At 42.1% G+C, this 22,331-nt stretch overlaps 1 protein-coding gene across 2 annotated transcripts in view; it reads right to left on the bottom strand.

Moving 5' to 3' along the window:
- Plcb1 (phospholipase C beta 1) overlaps nt 1–15,106 on the bottom strand; it is a 673,173-nt gene extending 658,067 nt beyond the window's left edge. For both annotated transcript variants that reach the window (XM_021181191.2, XM_029472272.1), the window contains exon 1: nt 14,644–15,106. In XM_021181191.2, coding sequence (XP_021036850.1) covers nt 14,644–14,742 — 99 coding nt within the window. In that variant the 5' untranslated portion in view covers nt 14,743–15,106. The remainder of the gene's footprint in view (nt 1–14,643) is intronic.
- Between the last annotated feature and the right edge of the window lie 7,225 nt (nt 15,107–22,331).

Genomic DNA, 22,331 nt, shown 5'->3' with positions numbered 1-22,331 from the left:
TCATGTAGTAGGTCTATATTTAATATTTTGAAGCGACCACAATCCTATCTTATTCTGATATTCTTTATGCATTCATTTTGACCACTTCTTTAAAACTGTATTTATTTTATGTGTATGGGTGTTTAGTCTTCACATACATCTGTGAGCCACTTGCATATCTATTGTTCACAGAGGTCAGAAAACAATGGTGGGTATACTAGGACTGGTGTTCCAACAATTATCAGCAACTATGCAGGTGCAGGTGCAAGTGTCAGAAACCAAACTGGAATATCGGTCGGTGCTCTCAACCACTGAGCTACCTGTCCAGTCTTTTCCCACACATTCTTAACCTACAGCTTGAAAAATGATTTAAAAGAATTGCACAGTTGCATAGAACTTCATAAGGAGTGGAAAATTTTAGAATTATTTAAACTTTAAGTGTCAAAAAAAGAAGACACTTGGAAATAAAATTTGATCTTAAAATGCAGGAATAATTCAAAGACATTTTAGGCTTCTGTGAGATTACACACTTGACAGCTCACAGAAGCATTTGCAGCCATCTTCTATCATCTGTTCTTCCTAAGGTGAGCAAAATGAAAATACTGTCGAGCTCCACACAGTACCTGCTCCAGCTTCCTGACCAACCAGAACTAATGTACAGGTGTGAGCTTCACACAGCATGTCCCCTAACTTCCAGACCAACGTGAACTAACCTGTAAGTATGAATTATCATTTTCATGTCACCTCCTCTTCTTATCAGAGCAATGAACAAGATCCCATTAAAAAGATCTTGGTGACAATTCTCTGCAAGAATCTACAAAAACCAAGCATTAAAGTGAAAAGATCAAAGTCTATCAAATTTTTATTGTGGTCTCTTTGTATTAAGTCCCTTTGCTTCAATTGAATACTGCCAATTCTAGTGTATTTTTTCTCCTTCCTGCCCCCATACTTGGGTACAGGTCCTCAGTCAGTGATCATTTGTCTCGTCCTCATGCCCCCTTCCTTCATAATCAAACATTCCAGGACCAACTGGAATTCAGCATTCTTGGCATTCAAGGCCTGGTCTGACTCAGAAATACACAAATTGTCATTTCCAGTTTTATTTGCTACAGAGCTGTAAAATTCTGTATTCTCTCCATATCAAAGTAGCTACTCAGCCAAGATGCTACATATTATCTGTCAGAATGTGTGCCTAGGAGTGATGTCTGAAATACACAGTCATCCTCTCACTCCCAGGGCTGTGATTCTTAGATCAGTTGGCTACTCTAGAATTGAGCCAACCCTCACAGGGGATCTTAGTTTGTTTACTAACAGATTTCTGTTATAGTTTGTTTTCTATCACTGTGATAAAATGCCTAAAGCAACTTGGAGAGGAAAGGGTGTTTGTTTGTTTGTTTGTTTGTTTGTTTAGCTTGTAGGCTACAGCCTATTATTGGGAAATCTGTGACAAAAACTGAAGGCAGGAACTTAGAAGTAGGAAAAGAAGCTGAAGACAGGAAAGAATGCTGCTTAAGGACTTTCCCTGCATGGCTCTTTCAACTTGCTTTGCTATACAATGCAGGACCCCCAATCCCAGAGGTGCAACTACACACAATATGCTAGGCTTTCTGAAAACAATCTTTAACTAAGAAAATGCCCCACAGGTTTGCCCACATTCCAATCAAATGCAAGCATTTTCTCAGTTGAGGTTCTTTCTTTTCAGATGACTCCAGAATCTGTCTAACATCTATCTCGCCTCTTTAAAAAAATTCTAACCAACACAAAAGGTTTTGGTTTTTATTCTTTCTTCATCAATATCAATAGCATGGTAATTCCATAAGATGATAGTTTTGACATTTGCAGGTACACCAAAAGTACTGAGTTCTTAAAATGGATTGCAGGACCCATTCCATGGAGCTAAGTAAGAAAGGAGGGGACGTTTTTGCTATGTGTAGGATAGAGTCTGGGAATTCACACTTCTAATAAGCCAACAGAGGTGATGATTCTGCTGGACCAGAGTTATACTTTTGAGATCCACAGTAGTGAGGCTGTGAGAGTCAGGAAGGCAATAACAACCTCGGGTTATATTCCTCAGGCATTCCCTACTGTATGAGAGACAGGTCTTTGGCCTTGAACTCACCAAGTGGATCAAGCTGGACTGCTAGTGTGCCCATGGTTCTACCTGTATCGGTCATGCACATACGTATATATCCATACACACATAAAAAATCTCATGTGATCCTAATATATTTCTACGGGACAGTGAAACTACAAACACTGATGGCAATAGCAAGAAAACTCAGTTTTCTTTTCTGTCCATCTCATCTGGAGATTTTCCGTGTTGGCAAGCTACTCTTTACCCGACTCAGGTAGGCTACAGGCTGATCTGTGTTTTCTCCCCTGGAAGATGCTGAAGAACTCTAAGCATGCCCTTATTTGGAGATAGTTTCTTTAAAGATATGATTAAGTTAAGAAGTCTTAAGGGTGGGTGCTAATCCAAGTATCCTTAGAAGAAGAAGAAGAACCTGGGTCACAGACACAACCTGAAAGAGATAGAGGGGAAAACAGCTACCCATGCCAAGAAGAGAGGCCTGGAACAAACTTTTCCCTCTGGCTCTGAGAAGAAAATAAGCTTTCTAAAACTGTACACTTTTAGTCTCAAGAACCAAGAGGAGAGTTTCTATTGAAAATCTGTGCTACTTTGTACTGGAAGCCCATATCAATTGATATGAAAGTAACCCTTAGCCTCATGAATAGCCTCAAGCACCAGTCCTCAGATTCCACAACTCCTTCCTTAGCACATGTCTAAGGTGTGTTGGTCAAGGCTGACTACAATTTTGACTTCATGGTGACTTTCATAATTTCATGCTACTCCAAGAGAACACATATGACTAGACACAAGCACTTCTAAATGAACCAATACTTTAATATCAACACAGGAAAAGGGAGACTGCAATGGTCCACAGGGTTGCCCAAGATTTATTTTAGGAAGTGGTGGAGAAAATATGCTGATAATGTACACTGGGGTGAAAAAGGAGAATTCTGAGACAGAATACGAAACATAATCAATACAACTCTGAGTATGAGATAAAAGCATAATAAACCTATTGCTTTTCTCTTTGCCACGACTAATTATCCAACAAGAAGCAACATACGGAAAGAGGCTTATCTGGGCTCATAGTTTGAAGTAAGACAATTTTTCACAATGGGAAAGCATGGAGTTAGCAGCTCTGTGATGATCCTAGATGGTGGTACCCACATGCTTACATCTCAGAGAACCATCAAGCAGAGAGAGATACAGCAGTTGGAAGTAGAGCGGGTCTACAGACCTCCAGGAACATCCCACAATGGTCTGCTTCCCCTAATGAGGACCTTTCCCTAAGGTTTTACAAGTTCTCCAGTCAGCACCACCAGCTAGGGACCAAGTGGTCATACACACAAGCTTGTAGGGGACATGTGACATAAAACCATAGCAAATGATAAATCAGAATGCTCAATCTCATCTATGAAGCAGAATTTCCATGCATATCATCATTGGATGGGGGTTTTCCTCCTGGGCTACCGGCTGACTGAAATTTCTCTAAATAAAGGAAATCAGAGAACTAAGAAGCTTTGGAATAGAAAAGAGAAGCAGCAGAGAAAGTACAATTAAGAACTTAGTTTTAACCAAAAGGTACAAAAATTCTTTCAACAGAACATGCAAGAAAAGCAGAAGCATGATTCTGTAAATGGCATGCAGTATGTGTCCAACACCGAGTAAACCAAAAGCCTGGACCCCTTGTGACCAACCTAGATGCCCATTATGTAGCATGTGTATCAGATGGAAAAACTGATCATTTCAATGCAGCCCTGGATACCAAGAAACCATCTGACTTGAGTTGAATTTACCATGATTAATGACTAGTGATGCTGAGTATCTTGTTATGTACTTACTAGCATGCTTGCTGGTGGGGAGGGACATGGAGAGAGAGACAAGAGAGGGCCCTGATACATTTTAAATCAGATAAGAGCAGAGCATGTTATTTTAATCAGTGAGTCTCAACAGGGGAGGCAGTTTTGCAACTCAGGGGCCTGCAGGCAATATCTACAAACAGTTTGAGGATCAAAATTCTGGCATGTATTGGGTAAAAGCCAGATAAGCGACTAGGCATCTTAAAATACAAGCAAGCCAGAACCTTGCAGCAAAATATTCCCTGGCCCCAAATGACAGTAATACATACACTGAGAACCATGGGTTTATTAGCTTCCTGTTGACTTTATGTGTAAAAACTTCTCAGACAAAGGCACTGCACAGGCAGGCTCTTGCTACCACACAGCATTATCTGAGCCACACTCCCCGCTGGCTTATCCTGCTTCTGTCCTTCAAAGTCCTATGCTCCTTGACTCCTTGTAATGTCGCCACATCCTCTTTCATGGCTGAAATGCATCCTGTACTGTCATTAAGTCCTACATAGCACCCAGATCTTCTCATTAATAGAATTTATCAAAAATAAATTCTCCCCATACTACTTATAAATATGTGTACTTTTTTCTGTAACAATACAATTAGAATAAAATGGTAGCTTTATTTGACTAATAGCTATTGCCCCAACTTGCATATAAACTCCATAAGAACAAGAACAAAGGCATTTATCATCACAACTTCGTAATACTGGTTGATTATCTTTTAAGATGTGTATCAACATATTGCAAAGTGTGGATATTAACTGTATGAATGAATGTGAAAAAGGGCACTGTAGGAAAAGACACTAGATAGATTCCAAACATCATTTGGAGTTGGGACCTACATTTGTCATAAGCCATAGCCAAAAAAAGAAAAGAAAAAGAAGGAAGGAGGAAGGAAGGAAGGAAGGAAGGAAGGAAGGAAGGAAGGAAGGAAGGAAGGAAAGAGAGAGAGAGAGAGAGAGAGAGAGAGAGAGAGAGAGAGAGNGAGAGAGAGAGAGAGAGAGAGAGAGAGAGAGAGAGAGAGAGAAAGAAAGAAAGAAAGAAAGAAAGAAAGAAAGAAAGAAAGAAAGAAAGATTAAAGCAGTAATTAACATTTTCAAACCAATGCAAAACAAGGCTTTTTCGGGCTGAGAAGGAGGATGAAGGTGAGAGGAAGAAAGATAGTAGAGGTTACCTTCCCAGGGCAGGGGAGTGACTCAGTAAGCAGAGGCTTACCCAGCTTGCCTAGCACAATCTCCATGAGTAGGATGCTTCATAACTCTAATCCCAGCTCAGGAGTTAGAGGGAAGAAGACCAGAAGTTCAAGGGCAAACTGCTGCAGAGCAAACATTAGATCTGGGGAAATGAGGGGGAGAAAGACAGGGGAGGGCAGAGACCGTAAAAGAGGAAAGAGAATAGAAACAGTGTAAAGTTTTCTTATGCTCAGACTCTAGAGGCTAAAGGTTTTGCTACTGTTACCATAGCGAATATCACCTAAAAACCCATGTTTGAAAATCTCCATCCCCAGGGTGAGGTTACTGGGAGCTGATGGGGTCTTCAGAAAAGAGAGACTTATTGGGAGGTGTCCAGGACTATAGGATCCGTTCTCTCTCTCCCTTCCTGGCAACGAGAAGATCTGGTTGTACTCTGACACATTCTCCTGCTATGACACAAGTTCCCTTGTCCAAAGGAACAGGACTGAGCTATTAACACTGAAACCTCTAAAACTAAGAGGGGAAATAAACTTCTCCTGGCAAGTCGATTATCCCAGGCGTTTGGTTTTGTAATGGAACGCTGACTAATGCAAGCATACTGATTGGTATGTTCTTAGAAGAGATTCCATAGAAGAGAAACTGGTATTGTCCAAAGACAGGTGAGGTGAGGATAATAATGAACCCTCAACTCTGAGATGCTTAGGGAAAGATCAAGGCTGTTAAATGGAGAAGGCGGGGGTGACTTTGGGGCAGGAGCTTAGGGGAACCAGGGAGCTGATACACAGTGAAGGGGAGGAGTGGGGGGAAACTTAGTTGACTAATGATTTTGCTGCTTCTGTGCAGAATAACTGTTGCAAATAGAAATTTGATTTTAAATAGAAATTTAGATCAGTAGGCCTGTATTTGCTACATTTTCATTTTAACAATAAAGATAATATAACTTCCTCTCTGTGAATCATTCTCACAGCAGAATGTTTTCAGATAAATCAATCTTTTATTTCCCTGTAATTTCCCACATTTAGGAATTTCTTGAAAGGTGGTTTTCACTGGTTATATGAATGAGCATCTACTTTAAAAAGCAAAAACCTGTGGTTCCATTCATTCTACTAGCCAGACAGGGTGGCAGGTGCCTGGGAGCCCAGCACTTGAGAGGGAGAAGGAGCTTAAGTTTAGTATCTGCTACCTTGTGAGTTCAATGCAAGCCTGAACTTCAGCCAAAGATAGCAGAACTTTGCCAGGCAGGTTTTCGTGGGAAAGAAACCTCTCTGGGATTGTGAACAAAAACTGATGTGGACGGATAAGTAAACACTTGACAGAATCACTGGAAAGGCCAAAGAAGCAACTTGCAGATGAGTCTCCATGAATGAACCCAGCACCTTCAGACTCAAGAAAGCCAACAGAGATCCAACATACACCAAAGACAAAAGAAAAGCTTGACTGGTAAGAAGACTGGCCTCTAAGCATCATGATAAACCCTTACCCACTGTGCCACCCTGTCAGTGGCTCACAGAAGTGCAGACAAAATGCAGGGTAGGCAGTTGGCCTCTTCTACATCTTTGTCCTCCAAGTTTCACTCATATCCATCAATTTAATATGCAGCCAGAACCTCAGCCCCCAAAGCATTTTGGCACTTAGACTTCAGGTGCCCAGACATCCTGTCAGGGGATGTCCTACCAAGAGTGTATGAAGATGGGTGCAAAGACTCAAGCACAGTCAAATATCACAAATGCATGGTTTACTTCAATAACTTTTCTTCGATAAGTAGATGATCAGCTAGACTCCTTGCTGACTAGCTCTGTTGACTTAGTGCTCCTTTTAAAGTTCATATAGCCTCTCCTATCACAGGAGTCAAAATTACCTTTCTGACACTCATTTTGTAGGTAAGTCTAAAAAAAAAATAATGATTTTTTTTTTAATACCAAAATAGTTTCTTTGAATCTTGCAGGCCCCAGTAGTGTCTGGTGACACATGCCATGTCCAGTCCAGGTGACAATGTTTCCTTTGCTCACTAATCCCTTTTCCCCTGGACTTGCTCATAAAACTTTAACACAATAAAATGAAACAAAACACTGAGAACTAAAAAAGCCCTGGAAATGGAGAGCAGATGTAGGATGTTTTTAATTCGTTTTAAATACTAACTACCTATTGTTCTCATTTTATATAATAGTCTATTTCCCATTCTATATTAATTTAGATTCTTGGTAATATATTTGTTCAACATCTATTAGTACATAACCAAAACAATTTTCAAGAATGTCAATTAAAAATTTTCAAAATAACATATGAAAAGAAAAAATGCAATATTAGACCTTCGAAGGGATCAGAGATGACTGGGAAAAACTCTTATTAAAAAGCCAGCCATTCTTTACAACATTCTTTCAACTCATTTTTTTTTCACAAGAATTAAATGCTTCCTTAGGATCCAATTAGTAAATCATCTCTCAACAATGTGTCTCTAGGACCTTTGCTTCAGAGACGTACACCATCCGGCTCTGATTAGTGACTCAAATGCTGTAAATGTGCAGTGCATATGGAATTTGTGATAGGGCCTGAACGTCTGCAGGAACCTAATGTTAGCTCAGGGAACAGGAAATCTAATATGCTCAGCTCGCAAGGATTTGTATTTAAACAGAGACCCAAAGCATCCGTCAACAACCACCAACCGGTCTCATTCCATTTCTGCTGCGACCGACCACTCACAGTTACAGGGAACACTTTTGAAAAAGAATTTCTTAACTTCGGGTGACCAGGTTGGCCATAAGAGAGCAAACTCTTCCTGTTCCATTTAAATACCACCACGGGCAAGTACAGTTTGAAGCTATTTATTGATGGGTTACATTCAAGGGAAATATCCAAGATATTCTAATTGCCAGTACAAATTAAGCTAGTGAACTGGGAGCAGACAATGTCTGCATCAGGTGCTATGAAGAGGAAATGGGCTGCAGCTATTCCACAGGGACACAGGTTGGCGCCGAACTATTCTCTTTAAAATGATTATTTTGTATTGGGTGACTTCTTCCTCGATGTTTACATGTTATAATAAAACAAATACTAAATTAAAAACAAAACGAAGGTTGGGGAACAGACAACTGATACAGCATCTGGTTAGTATATACAGAGACCCTGGGCTTAGCCTCCAGCACAGAAACAGAAATGAAGGGAGGGAGGAAAAGGGGAATTAAAAAAAATAGATCCTGACACCTGCATTCTATGAGCCTGCTGTGCTGTGCAGGTAACTGCCTGTGTGCATTACTCTCACCTGTTGAATTCCTAGAGCTGTGTTTGTTCCTGTTGGGCACTCTCCACTCCTACGCCACTTTCCACAATCAGCCTGAGGACAGATAAGGACCTAATCAGGGGTCATCTACACTAAGAATCAATCACTTTTGTTGTTACTGCTGAAGAGAGGGTCAGTTTCAGCAATAATACAAAAGGCTGTAGGCTGAAGTGGTTTCGTTTAGTTTCCGTTCAAAATAAAAATAGCTGCCGTAGATTAAAAACAGGCAGAACCGTCTATGGAGTTACCAGTCATAAAAAGCTACCCAGAGGGTAGGGAATGGTGTTAACAATGGACTCTGGATCTTTTCAAGCTGGACAGTAATGATGTCCCTAGAGAGTGTGTTGGTGACAAATGACTGACTACTCCATGAAAACTGATGCACCAGGACACATGACTTGTATTCATTTTTTCCTACATTGGTGTTCCACTGTGATGTAAACCTTAGCTCAGCTTTACATCTTCCATAGAGAAAACTATAGTCGTGTGTTCATTTACATTATACTCATTACTGATTATCAACAGAAAATCAGAGTTCTTTGGACAGACAAGAAATGACATATTTCTTTTTATTCAGTTTACATGCTTGTGCATGTGCCTGGGTGTACATATTTGCCTCATACACATACTTGTGGAGGTCAGAAGAGGATGTCAGAGCCCCTGGAACTGACTTATAAACAGTTGTTAACAACAATCTTGGATGCTGGAAACTAAACCCAGGTCCTCTGCCATAACAGCTTGGAATCTTAACTAATGGTGCATCCCCATTTACTCTGTGGAGAATGATGATGCCTTCAGTCAAAATTCCACCTCTGTTCCTTCCACTCCTCAAATTCTCTCCAAAGGGAATCTGCTGACTTCCCACTTCTGACACCCTCCTCTCTGCTCCCTTCACTAATCCTGTCAGTATGATCTTGTCGCCATTATAGAAAGTATTACTGGCTTGCTTGTAGAGAGTAGATCCTGCTTTGAATTATGTAGACTCATTTTCTTAGGAACATTTGAAAATTTTACAAAGGGTAAAAATAGATGTTCTTCCTCTTTAAATTATAAACTATAACTTTGAAACTCATATTAAGTGGAATGCAATAAACGTCTGAAGTTACAGACTGTACTCTGTAGAATAAGAGTAGTGTCTTTCTTGTCCAGACTACCTTCCTAAAATCCATGTATTCGTGTCTATTTCTATCATTCACTTGTTTTTCAAACCTGCCTCTTATTGAGGTTTCCTGTGTGTCGGAAATGATATGAGGAGATGCATATGAATCCCAGCAGCTCTTCTGTGATGTAAGAAATTCAATAGTCATAGTACAGTTCAGAAACATGAGGTTGAGATAGACTAGGCAATTTGCCTGCAGTGTGATAGGAATTTGGGAACCAAGAGTGATAAACAGAAAAGAAAAAAGAAAAGACCAGACCAGACCGGACCAGACTAGACCCAAAGCTGGGTTTGTGATATATGCCTTTAATCCAGGTACTCAGGAGGTAGAAGCAGGCTGATCTCTGTGAGACTGAGACCAGCCTGGTCTACAAGGAGATTCCCAGGACAGTCAGGGCTGTTATACAAGGAAATTCTATAAAAGGAGGAGAAAGAGAAGGAGGAGGAGGGGAGAGGGAGGAAAAATGTTTAAAAAATGAAAGAGGGGGGAGATGGAGGGAGGGAGAGAGGGAAAAAAGAAGGAGAGGGGGAGAAAAGGAGACTCCTTGGAGGTTGGAAGATTAAAAATAAAAATAAGGTCCAAGGTTTGAAACATTGGCAGGCCAGAGGCTGGGGGCTAAGGGGGGGATATTACACAGCTTTGGGTCATTCCTTACCTATCTCCTGTTCAATTGCTGAGTAGCAGTTTCCTCTGAGATTGAAACATTCTATTCTGGAGGGACAGTTTCTTAAACCAAAAGATAAACAACTAAAATAGTTCAGGAAGTCCCTAAAACTGACCAAATTCACAGGGCCACTTACTCCCTAGAGTAAACAATAAAGACTACCAAGACTCACTCTGAGCCAAGCCAAGCTGCAAAGAAAATTCACAGACAAGACCAGCTCCCTGAAAGAACAAGAAACCAACCAAGCTGTCTAGAAGAGGGCTAAGCACCTTGAAAAGAACACTCTCCAACCTGTTGAGCTGACTGCAGGCTGGACAGTGTGCTCCAGGTTCCCAGCTTTTGTGAGTTGTCACCTATGCTGCGGTAGGCTTTGAGTAATTTCTGCTTCTGCAAGTAACCCTTCACCTACTTTCCTGTAAGTAACCTTAATAAAAATTATTGTTCATCATGTTGGACTTTAGAGTTATCTGAAATTGCTCTGTCGTGGCTCCCTACCTGGGGTAAGTAGATATCCCAGTAAAAGTTTGATCTCTAAACACCAATCCAGAAAGAAGTCAAAACTCAAGAGAGAAAAGGCTCTCTAGCTAAGATGAAGAAAGTAAATTACCATCCACTGTCTACCTCACCACAGCTCCCCTGAAACACCCACAGTACAAAGAATTGACCACCTTTAATCGGGCCATGTGCAAATACAAACTAAAAGGCTATAATTTGATTTTTTGTTGTTACTAATAAACAGGCAGCTACAATAGGTCAGCTCTTTCTCCTTTCACTGAGTCCAACAAGACAGGATCAGCTTCGATGTTACATTATGTTCCAAATTACTAGTTTTAAATTACTGCAACATTCCAAACCTTCCCCTGACTTCTAAGGACTCCCAGATCTTCCTTGACACAGCAGGGAGTGTCTGCGTGGGTGCTACAATGTCTGCGGCACCCAGCTCCTGCTCTTGGCCATTTGGTACCTGTTGTCATTGGTTTGTGCCTCTGTCAGTGCCAACCATCCCTAGACCATCCAGGAACAACCTTTCCAGGACTATGGTAAAGAGCCAACAAGTTATGCCTGGCATAGCCCTGTCTATGTGACATCTCCCATTCCATATGGTGGCTGGTAAAACAGGACCAGTGATTATGTTGTGTAGCACTTTACAATCCTAAACAACCCCAACGTATCACTTTTAAATTCTCAGTGTGCACTGTGATGTCTAATATGATAGTAAAATATCTATGGGATTTGCCCACACATCCTCCTTATAAACTAGAAGCAGGATTCTGCTGTTTTCACAGCCAAGCAGGTGTACAAAGGACTTCCAAGTTGTTTGTAGCATTTATTTTTCTTCTAGATAAGGAGATGGGATGTTCCCTTGGGGTAGAAACAGAGAGTATTCCCCAAAAACTTAAAGGAGAGAAACATCCATAGCTCTGTTACACAAAATCAAACCAGAGACCCTTTCAAACCTGGATAACAGGGAGGGAGGGAGGGAGGGAGGGAGGGAGGGAGGAGGGAGAAGGAAGGAAAAGAGTCAGTAAGGAAGAAGATATAAGAACGATTTATTCATTGCCTAACAACAACTCAAAAGAAATGTAAGAATGTGAGTTATCCATTCAATTCTGAGTATTGATGCTTCAGTAAATAACCCCAGAAGATCTAACAAGGCTGCCACTGGGTGTTTCCAATTCCTAGATGACAAATGCCTCAAAATGTAAGCAGAGACAAAATTAAATTCACAAGCCACTGAACATTTTTGTGAGCTAAGAAGCTGCAGTAACAGCTCATTCACAAACCTTCTTCCTGGTCATACACAGTGCTGTTTCCCAGACCAGCAGATACCACAGCCACATTAACTAAGGCCTTGTAAAGGTACACCCTCAAGCCCTACCCCAAAGCTGAATCAGAAACAGGGTAGATCCAGCAATCCCAAGACTAACAGAACTTCTGGATGCTTCTAAAGGGAGAAGGGAAGGGAAGGTTGCTATATTATAGAGAAATCACACAAACCATTACATTAAATGTATAGGGGATATAGTATTGCCAGTTCTGTACAAGAGACAACAAAGGTTCAACATGTTTATTTGTCTAAAGTCACACTGCTGAGTGAGAAAAGCCAGACCTCTGATTCTAGATTTGGTTTTCTTTGTCTGGAAAGTGAAGCTTCATAGAAATGCAATAGAAACAGCCAAACAGATCAAACTGGCTTGATGCTAAAAGAGGAAACTCAAACTAGGAGTACCAGAGAGGGGGATGCTCCGGGACTACAATAGGGATACTAAGAATGTCTCCATGCCTCCTAGTGCAGGGATCAAACACAGCAAGAGAGCCAAGTGCCTGCAGGGCACTTCTCTAAAGTCCAGTTAATTCCTTCTCTGGGTGCAGTCTGGTTTCTCTTAAGAAGATCTCTGGGCTCCCTCACAAGTGTGGGCCTCCTTAGCACAAGCTTCCCCAGTAGAACTCACTGCTGCCTTGATTGGAGGACTCTGCCCACTTCTCCCTTCTCCTAGGGCTGGCTATTGGCTTCTCCATCATTCCCAGAGCATCATTTGATCATGGTCTTTTGATGATTTTGGATCTCTTCTATTTAGCATATCCAGTCTATAATGGGAGAGATTTTACCCACTTTCTCCACCACCCCAAAAATGTAGTTCAAGACAGGCACTGATGAAGTGAGTGTGGAACATTTGCTACTTAAGTACATATAACACAAATCACCTACCTGGGTATCTATAACCTTCGCTCTCAAAGTTATTTTCTCAAAAACCAGACTTTATGGAGAATTAATAAAATATAGTTTAAAGACCATTAGTAATAAGAATTCCAGAGCTTATAACTAAAACTACCCCCTTTTTTACTCTGGGACTCTGCTCTCCTCCCCTCCCTTCCCCTCCCACCCTATCCCCTCTCAGCCTCTCCCCTCCTGTTCTCTCTCTTTCTCTCCACTTTACCCTTTTCCTCTTTCTCAGATCCACCCCTTTGTTTGCTTTTTACCTAAGGATGTCTATGGATGAGAACATTGCATTTGTTGAACTGCACTCTCCTTTTGTCTTCTTAACAAAAACAATTCATCTGTGTCTGATTTATTGTTTCGGTTCTATTCCATTTATAACAGCCTCCGGTCCAATTAAACTGGGACAGAAAGGAGACAAGTGCAAAGCCCTTGGTAAAGAGGGTGTGTTTACATCCTTGCCTCCATCATTTGGTAATTGGCAAGAGATTTCAAGGAGGCTGTGGCTCTGTTCATACTGCAAGTTCAGTTTGCGCTTCCAACTGGACAAAATATAGACACGGATGCACTCATCTAAGTAATTGGATTCACTACCTGGAATATTTAAATTGTTTTCAGACACTGGAAATTGGCTTAAGAAGATTAAAGTAAAATACCCGGAAGGATAACAGGCTGTAATTTACGGAGGTGGGAAATCATTTCAGTTAGAAGACGGGTTCATTCTCCTACAGTTGCTCCTGATGGGAGATGTGTTAATCATTAGGACTAGAATCTCTTTAGATCCTGACAGCTCAGGTTTATTCGGGTGAGTGGTTCTTATCAAACCCATTGGATGACACCCAGGAAGCCACATCGATAGGGTAATATGCATTCCATTGGAGGTTTCTGTAAGAAGTCTTTAAGTGTTCTGAAGGTAACTAGGGTGGAGGGAAGGGAGAGGTCATAGGAAGTCCTGGAGCCGGCCAGGATCTCTCCTACACAGCAACGGGTGCAAGAAGTTGTGGGTCTATTTCAAAGTGAAGACCTAAACAAGCTCGTTTCTCAAAACCTGGCCCTGTCTCTAAGTCCATCCTGCACTCCTCGGCCCCAACAGCTACTAGTTTGCTCACCAATCAGTTTCTGGTGTGCACTAACAGCCCTTTCTAAGGCCCCTCACTCTGCAACCAGGCGCTAAAGTTTGGCATCAACGACCACCTGTCGGCTGTATCGCTGTGTCCTCTGCTGCGTGGCCAGCATTAAAAAAAAAAAAAAAAAATGCTCAAGGGTTAGCAGTAACTGCAAGGTTTGGGACCTGGATAGTAGCTAGTCCTTCTTGAAAGAGGGCAAAGGAGATAATCGGACACCTTAGCTAGCCGAGGTGGTGGGGGATGCGTCTAGTACTCTCCAGCGCTATCCAGCTGCTCCTAACTTCATGCTCTTTTCAAACTCTCAGGACCTGTCACTGGGGAAAACATGTCCCTTCGGTTCCACTGGCCCCAAAGACTTAAGTCCCTCAGGAGGTGCTGGCCAGACCCAGCAAAGATGTCAACTCTAAACCCCCTAGGAGGAGGAGAGCGCGCGGAAAGCTGCCACCCTCTACCACCCACCCAGGCATCTGGCAACCTGTGCGCCCCGGGCTGCCCGCTCCCGCTCCAGCGCCCCATTGCATAACGCGCCCCTCGCCCCACCCCCACGCAGCCCGCCCTAGGGTGCCGGGCCCGCACCCCACTGCGCCGCCCCTCACTTACATCATCCCATTTGACGAATTTGGTGCCCTTTTTGAGGCTGTCAGACACGCACACGGGCTTGAGTTGCAAGGCGTGCACTCCGGGCTGAGCCCCAGCCATCTGGGCTCATCGGGGCTCCGGGCGGCCCGGGCGAGCGCAGTGGAGACGGGACGCGGAGCTCCGGGCGCGAGCGGGCTTGGCTCTCGGTTCACCAGGCTCTGGGCTTCGCTGCCCGCTGGCCTCGGGCCTCTTGGCCTCCGCACCTCTAGCCCGCGCCGCTTAGTAAGCGGGACGACACGCGAGGGCACAGCAGCCTGCCATGCCCCAGGCGGGACGCAGGGTCTGGAGCCCGCGGTGACTGTAGAGCCTCGGGAGACGCGGAGGAGCAGAGCCCGGCAGTGCGAGCCGCCCGCCGCTGGATCCTGCTCGGCCGCCGCCTGGAAGCGCACCATTCAGCACATCCTCTGTGCACAGAGGGAGCGCGCGAGTGACACGCTCCGGTCCCCTCCTCCCTCCGCTCCTCCCGCCCCTGCTCCGCCACCCTCGCTCGCGGTCCTCCTCCCCCAGCTCCCTGCCCAACTTTGCGCGCTGGGTCAGCAACGGGAAGCGGGGACGCAGCGGCACCTCCCGGCTCCCGGGCCCCACTGCAGCGGACGCCTGCGCCACACACCCTCTGAGCATGCCCGGTGCCCCTAGCCAAGGCTGGCGTTTGGGGGGCTTTCTGGGAGCCTGGACGCAGATATGGTTAGTGGTTAATCAGATTCTAACCTGTATGTAAAGAAGAACGTTGAGGCAGAATGGGGAGAGAGCCCTAGGCTTTCTTTCTCTCTGGTGCTTTCCGGCCTTTTCAAAGAAAGGGTTCTTATTTTGTATAGAGAAGCACTTGAGAGGTTTAGATCAAGAACTCCAGAGAAACCTTGTCCTGCCAGAAAGTTTGAAGCCTATAACCTAGATGGCCCACAAACAGTGTTTAGGAAATAAAAAGCTCGGAGTCGGGGGAGGTGGGCGTCAAAGCTTTTATTCCCCAGGAAAATTAAAGGAGTGGAGCCCAGGGCCTGGGGCGGGGTGGGAGTCATATAGAATCATAGGTGTAGGGATGTCTGTCTTCACTCACAAGGTTCATGCTGTCAAGTGTTTTAGAGGTTGTAGAGCATCTAGAATCTCTGTCCATCACAAAGGTGGAGGGTGGGGTATAAAGTGGCAAATATACTTCAGAAAATAACCACTAATAAAGTTAAAATTTTGCGTATCACACAATCCAAAACTTCTGCTCCTAGATTTTTGCTCAAGAGAAAGGAAACCGTACCTAGACTTGTCCAGCAATGGTAAAGGCAACTGAAACTTGTAAAAGTCAAACAATGGGTGACTAGAGAAACAAACTTTTGTTAAGTATCTATGTTCCCCGAACTATTCCATGATGAGAAGGGACAGACACTCCAGAACATATCCATGATCACACAAAGTTTAAGCCAAACAAGAGCGTGCAACAAGATGCCCTCTGCAGGGTCTGTAGAAATAATCCAGGTATTCCGTGGTGGCAGAAAGTAGATCATACAGGTACCTGTGGCCAGTAGCGAGCAAAATTTGGCATCAAAGGGGACCCTTTGAGAATGATGGGAAGATTCTGTACCGGTGTATTTACATTTGACAAACCTTGTAAGACTAGACACATAAAATGAGCGAATTTTATTCTAATAAACACTGCCCTAAAGGTTGGTTTTGGAAAAGAAGACACAGTGTGAAGAAGAGACTCCAGGAAAATGGTTTTAGACAGTCAAGGCACTTGCCAGCAAGCCTAAGGGCCAGAGTTTCATCCTCAAACTCCACATGGTAGAAGGATACAGAACTGACTCCCCAAAGTTGCCCTCTGACCTACACACCTACACCTTGGTACACTAGGACATGCACACACACACACACACACACACACACACACACACACATACACACATACAAAGAAAAAAGAGAAAGATGGCTTTCAATCTTTTTTCTTTGTGTACTTGGTTTTCAAGTTCTAATGCTGCAATGAAACACCATGACTGAAAAGCAAATTGGGAAGAGCAGGATTTATTTGGCTTACATGCATCACTGGAGGAAGTCAGGACAGGGAATTCAAGCAGGGCCAGAAACTGGAGAGAGTTGCTGATGCAGAGACCATGAAGGAGTGCTGCTTACTGGCTTGCTTCATCATGGCTTGCACAGCCTGCTTTCTTATAGAACTCGGGGATGTCACCATCCATAATGGGCTGGGACCTTCCCCATTGATCACTAATTGAAAAAAAAAATCCCTTATAACTGGAGCTCATGAAGGCATTTCCTCAATGGAGGCTCCTTTCTGATAACTCAAGCTTGTGTCAAGTTGACACATAAAACCAGCCAGTACACCAGGTTGCTGTGGGCCAAACTTTATAAACTCAGGCAAAAAACTACTAAATAGAAATAATCTAAGGGTACATCCCAATGGTTTACCTGATATGTATAGAATTCTGGTATAAATCCCAAATGTTACCTAAATATACATTCATAGATGATAGATTATCAATAGATAAGATAAGAACACCAGCCATATTCTTGGAACTATCATAATTAATGAGTTTGGAGTCCTGTTATCTTTGGAGGCCTTGTCTTGATCTTGGAGCAACTTCATACACATACTGACACACACACACATACACACACACACACACAGAGAGAGAGAGAGAGAGAGACAGACAGACAGACAGACAGACAGAGACAGAGAGAGAGAGAGGGGTGGGACGACATTAAAAGACTGCCTTGTTTCATTCTGGTCCTGCAATACCAAAGTACATGATGAATCTGATGGCCATAGTACTTCCAAGTAGTGGCTTTGACTCACTAGCTACCTCACAGAAGGCAATGCCCTCAGATTGAATCACATTTATCATTATCTTCAATGACTGTAATGTCTCTTCTTCCAAGGCTCCAGACCATCTCAATTATCCCTACTGCACGCCCTATCAGGTTGTTCTGTTCTAGTCTGGTCTTTCCTTTTCTTGTTTTTTCCTCAATTATTTCATCATCCACTGAAATAATTATTGAGCAGAAAGCTTTAGTTGGAGTACCTTAGAAAGTCAAGATAGACTGGGGCTGCTCCCTAGAAGGTACTATAGAGAAACCTTAGGCTGAGGCACTAGCTGAACGATTCCCAGTCACTCCAGAATGGAATCCTTCTTATCCATCAGCATCTCTACCCTTTTTATCTTCAAAGCAAATCCTAAATTGTTTAGTTGGCAACCATGCTTAGTGATGAATTATGAAACTAATTACAATCATTCCATTTTCCTACACTGACCTTTGCCTGTGACCGCTTGAGAGGGTACATAAGGGAGTCAAATCTAACGAATAAGGTGAAGGTTGGGTACTTCAGGGCGAAATCTCTAATATTTACATCCCTTCTCATCCTTCCTCCTTCTCCCTTGCTTTCCATCTTCCCCCTCCTTAGTTTCTCTCCACTGAATATAACAATATATAAACAAGAAAGAAGAAAATAGGAAAGAAAAGAAAAGAAAAATAGTTTTCTTCCTGGACTCCATAAGGCTCTAACCCAATTTTAGATTTTATGATACTTGTCATAATACAGATCTTCATAAGTTCAAATTTATTTTTACTCTTAGCTGATCTGCCATATAAAATAATTAACCCTTTGTAGTGGTTAGTTTTAACAGTCAACATAGCCTAGAATCACTTGGACAGACAGTCTCCACTGAGTAATTATCTCCATCTGGTTAGCCTGTAGGCAAGTCTGTAATGGGTTGCCTGCCTTGTTAACTGATGTAGGAGGACCCAGTCCACCATAGACAACACATTTCCTAGGCTGTGTCCTGAGCTGCGTAAGAGTGAAGAAAGGTAGCCAAAAGCAAGCAAGCAAGCAAGCAAGCAAGCAAGCAAGCAAGGATACACATATTCTCTATTCTCAGTTGTGGATGTGGTTTGATTTATTGCTTGTGTTCCTGCCCCAACTTCCCCAAAATGATAGACTATGATCTAGATCACAAAGCCAGGAACTGATATTGACCCCCAAGAGGTCTGATATTAGAATCCTGACTTACTACTTAGATATAGCTGGTTTTTATCTATTTTTAACATCTATACAAATATTCCAAACTCTCTAGAAGCTATATTATGGCACACAGCCTTCTCTAATCAATTTGTAAGGCAGTGAGGCTTGGTACACTGGAAAAGGTTTGTGTAGTGCCTCCTGATAGTGAGTTATTCCAATTACTAGCTGTGTGAGCATGGAAAAGATGATCATTCCTTCTGAAATGAAATATGCTAGGATGTAAATAATGATGTTAAGGGCTAGTTCCTGGTACTTTTCCAAAGAGTTTTACATCTTTCATGATTTAGTCCTCATATTAACCCTATAAACTATGTTTCTCTGTATTCTATGCTTGAGGAAAATGAGTCAGAGAAACAGGAAATGATCACCCCAAATTTTCTACCAAGTACAAAAAATAGAGCCAAAGTCCAAACAAAGGGTATTTGGTCCTGTTGGAGTCCAGAAATAACCTCACAAACCACACAAATACCAATCTCAGTCAGACAGGGATAGTTTATTGAGCATATATCACAGGACTGGCCAACCAGGACCATGGCCCAAATTTGTAAACTGAACCATGACCCCAAGTTAAGATCCTACAGAATTTTTAAGCTCAAAAGCTAGAAACTTGTGTGCCAAGTTATTTCGCCAATCAGGATTTAGAGATAGGGGATTTTGTATTTGTTGTTCACTTACCCTGCTCCCACTGAGGTATTTAACTGTGTCAGTGGGCTTGCCTTGTCTAATATTCATGTCCTGACTTGTCTACCAGGACGGGACTTCTCTAACATTCGTGTCTTAACTTGCCAACCAGGGTACCAGTTACCCACATACATGTCTCTTTCTGCCAAGTAGGATGTCAGTTTCCAGAATGCTCATGGGAACTTAAACTTTACTGTACCACTACTCAAAATAGAAGTCTTATTCCAAATAATTTCTTATATTGGTGCCAATGTCTCTCTTATGTTGGGGTCTAAACCAGGGGAATCTTATGCCATAAAAGCTTATACAAAGGTACAGGAAGTGTTCTTGGGTGGTTGATTCAGGTCCAAGCTCATTATGAGTAACTATACAAGATAGTTCTATTGACTTTCATCATGATATGTTTCCAAGGGCACTGAACAGAATATGTAATCAATCTTGGCATTGGAAAGTTTCCTAGTACCAGCAGAAACATGAGAAAGTCTCCTTTTAATGGCAAGCTAACCAAGTAACTGTTACCTAGGCCTTAACAGTACATCTAGGCCTTATTCTTTTACCTAGGCCTTAAAAAATCCCCAGGTCTGCAAATACAATCACCACAATAATTTATCTTTAAAAGTAATTGTAAAGAGCAAATGCCACCTTGTGTGTTAAGTCACTGCTACATAGCATTAATCAATGGTACTTAACATACATACTTGTAGTTATTCTACTATTACACTAAACTGCCTGTATTAGCCTTAAAATAACTAAATCTTCAAAATAGAACCCTACTTCTGCGGTCTTGTGATTCAGTCAGCTCCATTTTTGCATTGATTCTATAAACTTTAATCAGATCCATTTTCATCTCTAACCTTCTAGAATTGAAAAGCTCCCTTCCCTCATGAATAAATGAGCTTTAATTGCAACTAAGCATCAGGGTTCCTCTGACCTTGTCTTTCCTTAAATAATGGAGAAATATGAAGAAAACCACAGAGGTCCTGCTTTGTAATAACAACGACTGGGTGGTAGCAAAAGCTCCAAGGTATGCTTTCCCCTTCTTCTCCTTTCCTGCATAACAGGGATGGATATGGTCTACACAGCAACCTCGGGCACCATCAACTGAAGATGATAGAGGTGCTGATGGCCAGAGTCACTTAATAGCTCTCTGGAAGGTCACTCTTATTCATTTGTATAGTTTAGGGATGTGAATGAGAAATATATTTAGAGTGTTTAAGCCAAAAATTAAATGTCATTGGCATCATGGATATAATTATACTCCACATTAATAGAAGAGATAAGGCTTACATATCTTAGATGGTAAATAGGAAAATACACCCTGGTGGTACTGCTTGCCAAGTTCTGACTCAGTGAGGACTGTTATCCAGCAAAATATAGAGATGGGCAGATCCCCAAAGAAGACAACATGAAATTATCACCAGCACATGGAAAGGATCCATATTTCCCCTTTCATGCAAGCACTTATTCGAACCCTTTCTTTAAAGCAAAATACATTTCCCTAGGTTCTATTGCACAAAAGAAAAAAATATATACTATATTGATGTTACAAAAATAATGGGCTCTCTTTTTTTCTTCTTGAAGAATGACCTTAAATTCATTTAAGCTTTGCTTTACCCTTCGCTTAAAGCAAAGGCTTTCATAGAAATTGGCTGATTGCCTTAAACACACTTCCAAAAAAAGACTTTGAAGCTCAGATCCAAAAATGTTTAAGGAGGAGACACTCAGCAGATTCTGGATGTCACAGAAAATATTGGTGTTGGGGAAGGAAAGATGCAGAAAGAACGCCTCCCACTGGAAGGAAGTGTCCTTACCTTGCTTCATCCCCGGATCTCTCTGGCCCACAGATGGAGAGAAGTAAGGATGAAAACACAATCTTCATGAGTCAGTTTCTCTTCCAGACATGTATCATCCCTGTTCATAAAAATAAACATCACACTCCCTACTTCTTGCTTCAAATAAAACCACCAAGTTGGTTCTCCAGAGATACCTACGTCATAAGTGATGGAATCTAAAAATTTCTTTCTGTTTTCATGCGTTTGGATGCTATGAATGAATTCATTTTTTCTCCAAAAGGATTGCCTTATGGTTGGAATGTAGAGAATTCTCTCCTAAGTTTAGCTGAAACTAAATTCTAAACTTTGGTAATTTCTTTCTCATCATCTACATAGATTTCCATTGCAATTGCTGATATAGTAGCAGCTAAAAAACACTGGAAGCATCCACCAGTAGTTTTCCAAGATTTTAACACACATCACTATGACCATGGTCAGATTCACGATTTCTCTAGCATTGCCTCATCAGGATAGAGTTATCCTACTTCAAGAACTAAAAGCAAACTTTTCAAGCATCCTTGATTGTATAATAATAATAATAATAATAATTGTATTACTAAAACCTACAGGATGCTCAGAAGAAAAGCGATTCAAGGAAGCCCTGCTGGAAATTTCTAGCAGCTGTCCAGTACCAAATCTCATGGTATCTAAAAGTAGTAGGACTCCAGTTTAATTTAGAGTTACTTGGCCTCACTCATGGTCCCACTTCTGTTACCTAAAATCTAGGCTTAATGGAGGAGATTCTTCTCATGAGATGACCTTGAGAATTAAAGCCAGGAATTGGACAGTTGCTGGGTCTCTTCTACTACTATAGGATCGTAGATCACTTGGATTTAACTGAAGGGAATTTTTTCTTTCACATTTAGATTTGTTTTTTTTTTGTTTGTTTTTTTGTTTGGTTTTGTTTTTCTTGTGGAGCCATGGATTAATCCTTTCTGACATAGTTACAAGCAACAAGCACCAGTTGCCTCTGGTGCACCACAGGCTCACAGATATGCATACTTGATCCTCAGCTGATGGAACTGTTTGGGAACGATTAGAAGGTGTGATCTTGTTGGAGGAAGTATGTGACTGGGAGTGGGATTTGAGGTTTCAAAAGACCTGCACCATTTCCA

Source organism: Mus caroli, chromosome 2 (assembly GCF_900094665.2).
Source record: "Mus caroli chromosome 2, CAROLI_EIJ_v1.1, whole genome shotgun sequence".
In the NCBI taxonomy this organism is placed as follows: domain Eukaryota; kingdom Metazoa; phylum Chordata; class Mammalia; order Rodentia; family Muridae; genus Mus; species Mus caroli.
This window is presented reverse-complemented; position numbering and strand designations above follow the sequence as displayed.